Source organism: Centruroides vittatus, unplaced genomic scaffold (genome assembly GCF_030686945.1).
Source record: "Centruroides vittatus isolate TY-2023 unplaced genomic scaffold, ASM3068694v2 contig_1506, whole genome shotgun sequence".
Lineage (NCBI taxonomy): Eukaryota > Metazoa > Arthropoda > Arachnida > Scorpiones > Buthidae > Centruroides > Centruroides vittatus.
Window position 1 is genome coordinate 604,150 of NW_027120931.1, and position 13,155 is coordinate 617,304.

Consider the following 13,155-nt stretch of genomic DNA (forward strand, 5'->3'; position numbering starts at 1 on the left):
CTATGCCTCGACTCTGGTCCGGCATAGTACACGGCCACCGATGTCAACCGAGTATAACCCACTAAACCCAACATAATAATAATAATGATTTGACTTTGTCTATTTGCTCTTTTGTACATTACTGTAATCATTTTTAAGTGCCAAATTAATTCTCATATACTTTTAGCTGACAAAACACAAATTTTAAGCTAGCATGTGGTGATGCTTTTTGTTTCACTAACATTCAAATTATATGCAAAAATTAATTTTTATCATTATATTTTTGTTTACTTTATAGTTTTAACATGTTCAATTAGGTATATTCACTGAAAATAATTAAAACTTTTCCACTTTATTATGAGATATTATAACAATTCTTTTTGCTCTCTAGAAATGACTCGCCCTTTATAACACACAACTGTTATGACTTTTGTACACATTTTTAGGAACACGTTCAAAATCAAAAGTTGTGGCTGTTTGTATTATAAAACTAAAACAATAACTATGAAGGATGACGTCCACTGCATTTCACATTAGTAGGTTCTATAATCTTAATTTAGTTTTAATTAAATGTAAACAAACATTACTACTAATAATAATTAGTTTTGTGATCAGCATGAAAACACTTTGTAAGTTCTTTATAAAAAAAATTAAATAAATAAATGGGAGGGAGAGAGAATAGAATGAAAGCTGAATTGTTTCTGCTTTAAATTAAATAACTCAAACTTTGCACCATGTTAATACATGATCTAATTTACATTGGAATTTAAAAATCAGCTCAAAAAATTTTAATATTCTAGCAGAAATGTCCTTTATTTATTTGTTTAGGTATTGAAATTACAGGTGTCTTTCATTTTTACAACAAAAATGTAAAATTATTACATGAAATATAAATATAGCGTATAATCAAATATGAATAATTATTTTTAAAGCAATAAAATTTCTAACGTTATTGTTTTTTAAAATTTAGACATTTTATATATAAATTAATTACAGTCACAGAATAACTTAGACAATTATTTTTTAAACTTTATAAAGATTCTTTCTATTATCAATTATAAATATGTATAGAATTTTGTTAAAATCTAATATTTAAAGTCACTTGTTTATTTCAGAACTGAATTCATTTCCTGATACAGAAAGAAAAGTACAAGAGGTAAAAGAAGGTCAGCCATTAACTTTATACTGTAGTCCACCAACTGGATATCCAAAACCAAGTATATTTTGGTTAATGGTATCTAACAGTGGAGCTTTACATACTATTAATAGGTTAGTATTATTTATAACATTTTTTAAATTAGTTTTAAAAAACTTAAATAAACTTTTTAATGATTTATTACACAATTTGATAATACAACTACGTTGTTTGTTAATGTTGTATAAAGTTATCACTTTAGTACATAATTTGAAAAAATGTGAAGTTGCTCTTCTATAATAGTATTGTAACTGAACAAAGAAGAATTGTTGAAATAGCATACAAGGATAAACAACAGCATATTTAATAATCTTCACGAGATATTTAAATGACATAGAAACTTCTATAAGTGTTGATGAAACAAATTTCATACTGCATCATATATCACAGTATTTTAAAGCATATGTGATATTATTTATAGTACTATTGCTTTAAAATGCTACAAAATATATCTAACTGTACAGAATTCCTTGCATAGTACTATGAAAAATTGGAAAATATTAAAACTAAGTTAATCGTTTTGCTTACAGTAAAAATAATTATAAAATGAGACATTTTTCGTGATGATTCAGTGAGTCGTCGTTTGTAATGCTCTAAATCGGTTTCTCAATGAATGCATTGTAGGATTATTTTTTCACCAAAAACCGTTTGTAATTGCACCCATCAGTTGTTACAAGTTCTAAATAAATTCCTTTCAGCTTTTGGAATATAAATGCCATCCAGTTATACCATAAACCAGTGCTTTTCAATTAGCAGTGGTTTATGGTTTAGCATGTCGTGGTAATGTGCACTTGGATAGGTCAGACACATGCCAAACATCCTTAGAAGTGAAATTTTTGAAATTGGTGTATTTTTGAGTCAAAATGGTGTTTTAGTTTATAATTGGGAGAAATTAGAAATTATTAAAGACTACGTTGTTTGTTAATGTTAAGTAATAATTATAAAATTCTTCAGAAAAAATCTTGTCTTATAAATTAGGAAATACAGTAGTAATAAGTAAGTAAGATAAGTATACTGAGAAGAACATTTATCAATGTTTTTCCTGTTTCCTTAAATAAAATAAATTTAGAGGATTGTTTTTACTAGAATTTACTAGTTATTTATTGCTTAAATAATTCTAGTAATTACAGTTAAGTATAATTTACATTAACTTGTAATTACTAGATTATCAGATATAAGATCTGGTGAAACTCTGTCATATTTTTCAGTGAATTTTAAAATTATCATCTAGAAATAAGCTATATTACAGGAAATGACTTTACTTTTTAATAAAATCATAATAATAAATTAAAGGATTGGAAACACTATTGTAAATAATGCAGAAAAATTTTACAATCATTGTTTGAGGTAATATGTATGAACTTCAGCAGTCTATATTTGAAAAAATACATTACAGTAGAGTGTCATTTCTCCGAATCAATTGGGGACTGGGGTTGTTTGGTTAACCGATTATGTACGAAAAAATATATTAACCTATCTCGTGTTGAAATTTTTCTCTGTTGCGTGTCGCTTCGCATTGAATTTTCGTTGATTTTAAGCCTAAAGAAAATTTTAGTATAATAATCATGGCTACTGTATCGTTAAAAATTATTTCTTTATTTTGTACAAACAAAATAAATATATTGAAAAATATAAAAACAAAAAAAATTATACTTTAGAAGTTAATCTAGTATCAAAAACGTTCGATTCGGCACGACACAGTCCGACCGGAATGCTTTCGGTCGATCGGCTTTCGGATAAACGGCGCTCTACTGTATTTCCTAATTTATAAGACAAGATTTTTTCTGACATAGAATTTTATAATTATCTATATTTTAACAAAAGTATGCAAGAAAGTATATTTATAATAAGAATGATAAGTTTTCTAATATTAAAAAAACATTGATTTGTTTATAATAAAATCAGCTTTCTATTATTTTCCAAAATAACAATTTGAATAACTAAGTATGAAATAAGAAATGCAAATAGCTGTATATTGCCAAATGAAAGTTTTAAAATTCACTGAAAATGCGATAAAACTTCATTAGGTTGACGTAAAATTTCACTGTAGTTATTGGATGGTTTTGGCAATAAATTACTAATACATTTTAGTAGATTTAATTCTCTAAATCTATTTAAGAAAACACAGAAAAATAAAGCAATTTGATTTTGTTTTGAAGTTGGAAGGAGTAAATATAATAATTATTTTTTAGTGATAAAATGTTGGGTTGTCCAGAAAGTGTGTGTAGTTTGTGCTTCCTATTTACACGTTAAAATCCAAATAAACTTTTGGTTAACTCAATATATGGAATTTTGAATTGTCTGGAAAGTCGGTAGTTAAAACATATTTTAAAAATTAGTTTTAAACATTTTATTAAATAATACTTAATGCATTTGATGATTTGATAAATAATAACTTTATGATGATGAATATGAAATTATGATTATTCTTAAATTGTAATTTTCTCATCGTTATATTTCATATATTCATCACCATAAAGTCACCATTTATTAAATAATATAAATTTTTATTTGTATTATTAAATTATTTTTAAAATATATTTAGAATTTATTAAGATGAATTCTAAATCTTTCAATTTTTAGTTCAAGACTTACTGTCGATCCAGAAGGAAATTTACATTTTTCAAATGTAACTCGCGAGGATTCTGTAAAAGACCAACATTACGCATGTAGTGCAACGTCGTTTTTTCGAAACGAATACAAATTAGGTAATAGAATTTCACTGAACGTCCAAGATACTGGAGGTAAGCAAAAATGTTTTCAGTGGAGTGTTTGAAAACCATGTCTTGTCTGATTTTCTAAAAAAAATTAATACTAAATTTCAAATTTAGAAATTTTCGGCAATGCATGCAATTAAAAGCTTCATAGAAGAATGTTTATATTTTTCTCTCAATGCTTCGAAAACAGCAAATCTAAAGAACAGTGATGAAATTTATAGCATATGATGCGAAAATGAATAGATACTATTAATTTAAAGCATTATAGATCTGTAAATTTGAAAAATTTATTTAGTTAAATACAACAAGAAATCAATTTTTGAGGTGTCATATTCTTAGAGAATTGAATATTTTTTTTTTTTTTTTTTTTTTTTGGACAAATAAAACTGAGTAAGTTTCTAAAAATAAATGAAAAAAGATAATAGCAAAGTTATTTGTATACAATTAAAATAATGAGTAACATTTGTCACCATTGTATATGTACATAAACTTAATTCCAAATACATTATTTTATTTAGATCATTAAATTTGTTTTATTACATAATGATTCTTCTAATTAACAATTTAACTTATTTTTTAATGTTTATTATTATTATTTATTTATTAAATAAACATTAATTTTTATTTAGTGCAGCTATATAAAGCACAATACCGATATTTATTATTTATGAAAATGATAAAATTACACAGCATCGATAAGTGTAAAATGACGTTGCTATTAATAATAATTTTCATAAAATATTCGTTAGTTACCAAAATCAATGCTAAAATATTAATATAGAGTATTATATCGCGAGTAAATTATAAGAATGTTCATATATAGTGAGATAGATTACGATTGTGTAATATTTCTGATGTTTTTTTTTAGAAAACAACGATTAAGATTTCTTACGAATTTCACCCATTTTGTTAAGAAAATTATACTGTACATTAAAACTAATTCTTCACTTTATAACCATTTGGAGATAATTTTAATCAGTAGAAATGTTATCATATAATAATTGTTAGAATTAATTTTTTTAATAACAGTTTCTAAGTGATGTAAATTTTGAATTTCTGTTTGTAAAATGTATAATCTCCTTTTGACAGTTGTAATCATATAGCCTCCGAGTAACAGAGCTCTTACCCTTTATACTAATAAAGATTGATAATAGTTTCCAATTACATACATTTAAAAATATATGTGACTAAGTTATTATTATTATATAAAATTTTTAGGTTCAGGTCAAGCCAGTTACGAACCGACAAAACAGTATGTTTCGCCACCGGCAATTACCGCTTTGCGAGGTCAATCGGTGTTACTCAGTTGTATTTTTGGCGGAACGTAAGTTTTAAAACTATAAGATATTTAAATTTAAACTAGTTCTATATGAATTGTTTATTTTAGGCCAATACCACAAATAGATTGGAGGAGAAAAAATGGAAACCTTCATTCGGGTAGATATCACTACGAACAATATGGAAGATCTCTGAAGATTTCACCCGTTACGCTCGAAGATGAAGGTATATACGAATGCACTGCCAGTAATGGAAATGGAAAACCTCAAAGTCATGCAATGAATGTAACTGTTCAAGGTAATTATTTATCTTGTATGGAATGATATTAAAAATAAATAGATGATGCAGAAAAGCAAGTTTTCTAGAAATTTTTAATTTAAAACATTATTAACTTCTGTATAATTTAACTGTTAAAATATGTTATTTTGAGGAAATCTGTATTGTCAATACAAATGAAAAACAATATAGATTTGATATGGTAATTACAGACATATAATATTGTTTCATTCAGTTTGCTCGTTATCTCTATTTTCAGAAATTATTTAATTATTACACATGAAAATAATACTGATAGAACATGTGAAGTTTTTTGAATAAGATAGAAAATGCTTTATTGTTGTTATTTATCATTCTTTTTGTATTCAGACATAAAATAGTGTGACAAATTTTACAAGAAAAATCCAGCATTTATATTTATATATACCTATTTTTAATTAAATTAGGCATTAGTTTGATTCCTTAATAATAATTATGCACAAAAACATTCATTAGCATTTATTTTTTGTCAGTGATTTTATTAATTAATTAAAAACCAATTTTATTAGTTTGTAATTATAACTAAAATGTCAAACTGTTTGTTCTATTAATCACAATTACAATGATTTAAAAATAATGATACAGTGATAATTTGATATAATGCAGTCCTCGGAGATTCAAAAAATTATACCACGTATGTATGGAGGAACCCATTCTGTCAGGTATACAAACAACTCATGTCATGTTTTTCAACTTACCGTTCACTCTACATAGAACGAGCCCCACTCTCTGGTTTACTCTGGCTTTGATAAATTTAATCTGAACAATAAATCGGAGTTGACAGGCTGCTGGTATTATGTCAAAGCACATTATATCAAGTCATCAATGTAGCTATTTACAAAATTATGTATATTGATAACTAATTAATTATTTTTCCGTCCATTTTTATTAATGAAAGGAAGCTTAATAGTCCTATGAAATAAAACAATCTTATCGGTTTTCTAAAGTTATTTAATTTGCTTAAATAGCCATTTCATTATTTATTTAACTGATTTGTATTGGCAGTTATAGTATTATGAAATTTTAAAATTTATCTTGTGCAAATTAATATGAATTTTGCTTGTTTAAAAATTCATCTAGCTGCGCCTTATTGGATCGAAGCACCGAATAATACAAATGAAGCCGAAGGTGAATCCGTAAAATTTGTATGTCACGCAGAAGGAGTTCCCGTACCAAAACTTCAATGGTTTATAAATGGAGAACCAATAGAGAGTAAGTTGTTATATTTTTAATTGTACAAATTATTTTTTGAATTATTTAACATGCAAATTATCATTGTTATAGTAAGACTGTATGCATGTCCAATTTGATGTGCAGAAAAAATTTCTCACGAACATATCATTTCATATTGTTTTATTTATTTACTTTATTTCAAATTTTCGTAAAGTCTGTAACAAAAAAAATTAATAATTTTTTAATAATCCATCAATGAAGTGAAAAGCTTAAAAAAATGAAGAAAAATTCATAGTAAAAATAATTAAATGACATACAAACACAAAAATATCGCATTTAAATTTCTGTATTTGTGTAAATTCATTTTGCACAGTATTTTATTGTCTTTAAAATTAATATATGTATAGTTTGTTTGTTTGTTTTTTATCAATTTATTCTAATTAAAATTATTTATTTATTTCTAAACATTTCCACTAACTAGTAAAGAATGAAAAGAATTGCAAAAATTGATAGCATTATGAACAATTGGAAGAAATTTTAATGTGTAGGCTACCAAAGATTATCAGAAGTGTCTCTTTTGTTTGTTCAAATTGTTATTAGAGTTACAAAAATTGTAATTTTTCTAACACAGTTATCTTAATTTATTCTTCTAAATAAATATTTTACGTAGTAATTTTTATATATAATCATTTAAAATAAGAAATCAAAATGTTTAATTCTATTTATTCAGTTTTTTTTTTAATAAAAAATTTACTTACTTCTGTCTTATTATCATTTTAATACTTCAAGCAACAACTCTTACATCAATTAACTTGAACTTGTATTTTTCTTCAAATAATTTATGTATTCTTAGAAAACAATCCTCATACCGGTACTCCAATATCCAATATCACTTCTTAAGCCTTTTAAATTTCCGGTACTCCATACGAAAATTAACAACTAATTAACTAACGTTTTCGATCGCCTCCGCGATCTTCGTCAGGTTTTATCGACGGTTTTGAAATAGAATGCAAATAGAATTCTTTCAAAATTCAAACGATCGAACCTCTCCCGCGTGCAATAATTGCGAATGATCTAACATGCAATTAATCTCCCTGATACCGTCATAAAAATGTCTCTGTCCATCCGTACAGGAATACTACACTATTCTGAGATGCTACCATTGCGGGTGCATTTCGGATACATACGCCACGCATATGATAATACGTTGCCATCCTTGAGATTAATACATTTCCCAGATTTTGACGCCTTGTAAATCTCAAGGGTCTCCAAGGCTCTGATGCGGTCCGTGTCGAATGATGTTTTAACGAGGCTGGTTTTATCAAAATCTGCCTTTATATCGGGGTCGGTGGTGTACATCGACATTTGGTTATGTATTCTTAATGATTAATAAGTCTGAAAATATGTAAATTTTCAAAAGTTAGTAAATGGCTTTACCAAATGGTTTGGAATCCTTTAAAATGTTTTTTTTTTTTTTTTTTTTTTTTTTTTTTTTTTTTTTTTTTTTTTTTTCTTCTGGTTATATTTATTAAATTTGTGCGATAGACTGATATTCCTGAGTTTTAATTTTCATCTAAACAATGCAAATTACTAAACATTAAATTTTATCTCGTAGAAGACAATGATAAAATTATTTTAGAATTTAAGCAGTAAATGTAAGGTATCTAGATGTTGCAAATGTCTGAAACATTAAAAATTAACTGTTAACACAATTTTTAAATATTGTAATTTATCAAGTGCAAAATATACTTTTCACAAATAAAACTCTAATAATTAATTCTTTGGCGCACATTATTATACTCTATTTAGTTATATCTGTTTTGCTTTTTGAGGTTGGACAATTAATAAACAAAGTACAGTAATACCTTGGTTATTGTCGGTTTTGGTTCTCGTCAATTCTTTTTTTACAAAACATCTGTCTTGGTTTTCATCGACGTGTCCACGTGACCTAACTGCTAATTTTGCAAAAACAAAGGGCGACCCACAGATTTTCCTGCTCAGTGTGGCATTGTTTCTTGTTGTGTGAGCATTATCCTGCGCATCTAGCCAAACAATTCTATTGCTTTCCTTTCATTTTAGTTCCATCATGGGACGAAAGAAAATTTCCAGAGCCAGCAGCCCTTTGAATGCCATGTTAAATGTTCATTTATTCTTTACATTAGTCTTTTTATATTCATTTTATATTAATTTCTTATTGTGTTTAGTATTAAACACTACATTTATTCTTTATAAATTGTGTTTTTGGTATGTATTTTGGAGTGTCTGGAATGAATTAATTGGATTTACATCGATTTGTATGGAAGTGATGCCTCATTTTTTGTCAGTTTTGGATTTCGCCGATTGTTTTTGGACAGATTATCGACGAAAACCGAGGTATCACTGTAAAACAAATTAAAAATACAATTAAATTTCCTATATTGAAATAAATGATAAAAATTATTTTAAATTATTATAATTCTTTTTTTTTTTTTTAAAGATTATTATTTTACCATTTTCTGCCTTATAATAAAATATACTCTCTCAGATTTGTTTTTATATTGTTAAGAATTAATTATATTTATATGAAAATAATGTTAATATATTATTTTATATATGTACTGTCATTGTTTAATTTTATATTATTATTATTTCTAAGAGTAAGGTTTTACATAATTTATTAACTTTGCACAATAACATTATTTAGTAAAAACTGATTGATGTAATATTAGCAATTTTTAAATAATGGGTTATTTGGGTGGTTTAATTGGTTATTAATGGTTTTTTTTTTTATATATTCAGAAAAATAATCTGTTAGATAAATGTTCTATAATTGAATTAAGTATAATTAAACAGAATTAAATCAAAGTAGAGAATATTCTATTGATCATGGAAATTGAAATCAAACTGCTTCTCCATAAATGCAGAAAGATAATACTTATCTCTATAATAAAAATAATAATGAAATTAATAACTGTTCTCTTCCTTATTCTTCTGTTCCTATATTTAAATTGTCATCCATCTGATTTAAAAATCTGTTTAGAAAATGAAGAAAGTTGCAAAATTGTTCTTAACTATTACTATCATACAGGACGCCTTGTGAAAATACAGGGAAATTTATAAAATTTAAGATTATTAATTGCTTTAACTTATAATCGATGGATAGACTTTATCTATTTCGTGCTATATAACTTATCGGTTCGAGTAGTAAATATACTAATATAAAAGTTTTAAATTTTCGTTTTAAATTAAACATCGTCATAGTATTATAAATTTTCTAGTTAAAAAAATTATTTTTATGTATTAAATTACAATGATTGTCTTGCAAATAACTTGCAAATAAGAATATTTAAATAAAATTGTTTATTTTATAGAGGTTAAAACAAATGAAAGAAGAAGCGTTCATGGAAATGTTTTAATTATTGATAATCTAGAAAAAGTCGACACAGCCGTTTATCAGTGCAATGCATCAAATATTCATGGTTACGTGTTTCGTGATTTCTATTTAAATGTTTTAGGTAAGCGACTTTTTTTAAATTACACAGTTACTATGTATAAAAAGTATAATTCTGCATATTTTAATATCAAATTTAATATTATTTTATTCAAATCTGATACATAATGCATAAATTCTTGAATTTTGGCCCTGAATGAATTTAGAATTATGAATGGAAACACAAGCTTTGTGTTTGTATTTTCACAGGAATGTACAATGTATGATTAATTGCAGATATGAAGATAATAGTTTAAACAATTATATTTGTTATAGATAATTGATATATAAAATATTATTTCTAATAAAAAATTTTTTCTTCTAAATTTGCATTATTTAAGACCTTATTTAAGTTAATATATGGTAGCATTTTAAATATATTTAGTTTTAATAAATAAATATATTTTGTTTGTAGCATTACCTCCTACGATAACTAATCCTCCGGAACCGCTAGTAAAAGCAGTAGTTACGTCGACAGTAGTGCTACGCTGTAAAGTATTTGGTGCTCCTCGACCCGACGTTAAATGGATCAAGAACGGACAGGAATTAACGGGAGGAAGATATCAGGTGGATTGTTTTTAGATATTCGATGCTAAATATCTAAATAGAATTTTACATAAAGTATCAATACCTAGTGCTTTTGCAGTAATTAGAAATTTATCTTTCGAAAGTATATTTAAAATATTTTGCATAACATTTTGTTTTTGGCCATGTTTTACTTATTTGAGTTTCAATTTTGCTATTTTATAGGTTGTTGAAGATGGGAATCTTGAAATTAAAAATGTGTTAGTTACAGATCAGGGAGATTATACTTGCTATGCAAGAAATAAATTTGGTGAAGCCAGAGAACATGGACGATTAGAAGTAAAAAGTATGTAATGTCAAGTAATGGTAAAACAATTTGGTAAAATTCATTTTGACTGAAATAAACTTAATTGATATATGCTCAGAATACAAACACTTTATTAATTTGAGGTTTTCAAGTTGAAAATTTTACATATACGTTAAGAATAGTTTGATGATTTTCTTCAAAAAGCATTTTGAGTGTGCAATTAGAAGTCATAAGTTTCTATGAGAGATTGCTTTATTAAAAATTCAAAATAAAAAGAAAGATTCAAATTTTATTTGACATAAATTTATACTAATAACATTAGTCAGTTGTTACATAATTTATGTAAAAATGAGCTTTAGTTTAAATTTGCTTCCTAAAAACTTATTTGTCTAAATTATAACCAGAGTTAAAAACAAGACAATTGACTTTTATAACCACTTAAAAGGGATTTTTTGGATGAGCAAATCAAAATGTTATGTTCTTCAATTCCAACATTCACCAGAATTCAAGAATTAGAATAAAATTATCTTCTGAGCCAAATATTGCTAGTTTTAGCTTTGTACTAAGACAATTGAGTTAATATGATACTTTTTTAATAATTATAACCATAATAAGTATTATTTCTTACATTATTTTATTTCTGTATATTCAACACGTACATAAGTAAAACAGGATTAAGAACAAGTCCTAGAAAAAGAACACTTTTAAATAAACTGTTTTAGTAGCTATATTAAACAAATTATTTTATGCATTAAAGAAAGTTGCATGTTCAAGATTAAAATGAATCATGTAATGTATTTAACCTTTTTAATGGCAAGTTTGGTTCTTGTTTGGTAGACCTAGTGGCAGGGTTTGATCCAGGAAAGCTAATCATTTTAAGGTTATCAGGTACAAGAAATTCTTGGGGGAGCCTGTATTACTGAAAGTAGCAAGTATAAAAAATTGTTTTACAGAGAGAGAAACTTTTATATTATTATTTAATTTTAAAAATAAGTGTGTAATATTGTAAATTGTCAGTAATCTCTTTATATATATAGTGTTGATGATGATAATAATAATAATAATGAAATATTTTCCTAGGTAAAACAAAAATAATTCAACCTCCGGAAAATTTTGAAGTTGCAGCAGGCAAATCTGCAACGTTCAGATGTAATGCGGAAGCTGATCCTACTTTAGAATTGAGGATAATATGGCTCTTTAACGAACAACCAATAGATTTTGACCAAGATCCTCGCATGGTCCAGGCATCTGATAATTCGTTAACCATAACAAAAACAATTGAATTAGATTCTGGTATATACGCATGCTTAGCACAGACTGACTTAGATCAAGACGAGGCTTCGGCAACTCTTACGGTTCAAGGTAAATATTTTGAGAGCAAATTTATTATATATTGCAAACATTTAATATAAAAATTGGCCATTGAATTGAAAGGCAAGTGCTTTTGCAAACATGCCAGTAATATAATTGGCACATTTGCAAAGGCATTTTACATGTGTTGTTGTTATTTTGTTAGAGTAATGGAAAGAGTAATAAATTTTTACAGTATTTATAATCATTATTTATACATATATTTAATTTCGACATTAACATTCGATTACTTATTAGCTTAAATTACATTTTCATATTTCATTAAAAAATTGTATGTATGATTTAAAAATTATTATATATTCAGTCATTATATTCAATTCATTGAATTAAAGTCTGTTTTATTATATTCAGTTAAACATATGTGTTACTAATTTAATATTATAAATAAAAAATGTCTAATAACACTTTTTAATTGTAAACTTTTAGATGTGCCTAATCCACCAAAAGTAAAAAAAGTGACATGTGCTGGATTATCAGCTACTCTTGAATGGCAGCCAATGGGAGATAGAAGAGCTCCGATTTTGAGCTATACAATACAGTATAATACCAGTTTTCAACCAGATAGCTGGGCAAATTCTTTCACAGATGTTCCTGCATCTGACAAACTACTTAGAGTAAGTGATTTATATAATGCATAATTATTTGCATGAGATTATGGAAAGATACTCCTCTGTGGGTCTCCAATGTTGTTAAGTGTGTGTAAGACTCTTGTATAATTACTGCAACTTATTTTCTAAAAATTAGGTTAAAAATGTAATAAAAATCAAAGTCCATACTTATTTTGTTAAAAGTACTGTTAATTTTATTTAAATGCTTGCATTTTATT

General features: G+C 26.0%; 1 protein-coding gene across 1 annotated transcript in view; it reads left to right on the forward strand.

Moving 5' to 3' along the window:
• The window catches only part of LOC136968673 (neuroglian-like), a 70,770-nt gene that overhangs the window by 33,248 nt on the left and 24,367 nt on the right, over positions 1-13,155 (forward strand). Inside the window, 10 exon segments of the mRNA XM_067262674.1 lie at positions 1,095-1,248; positions 3,758-3,918; positions 5,110-5,215; positions 5,279-5,466; positions 6,565-6,696; positions 10,008-10,151; positions 10,542-10,693; positions 10,877-10,997; positions 12,039-12,320; positions 12,756-12,943. Coding sequence (XP_067118775.1) covers positions 1,095-1,248; positions 3,758-3,918; positions 5,110-5,215; positions 5,279-5,466; positions 6,565-6,696; positions 10,008-10,151; positions 10,542-10,693; positions 10,877-10,997; positions 12,039-12,320; positions 12,756-12,943 — 1,628 coding nt within the window.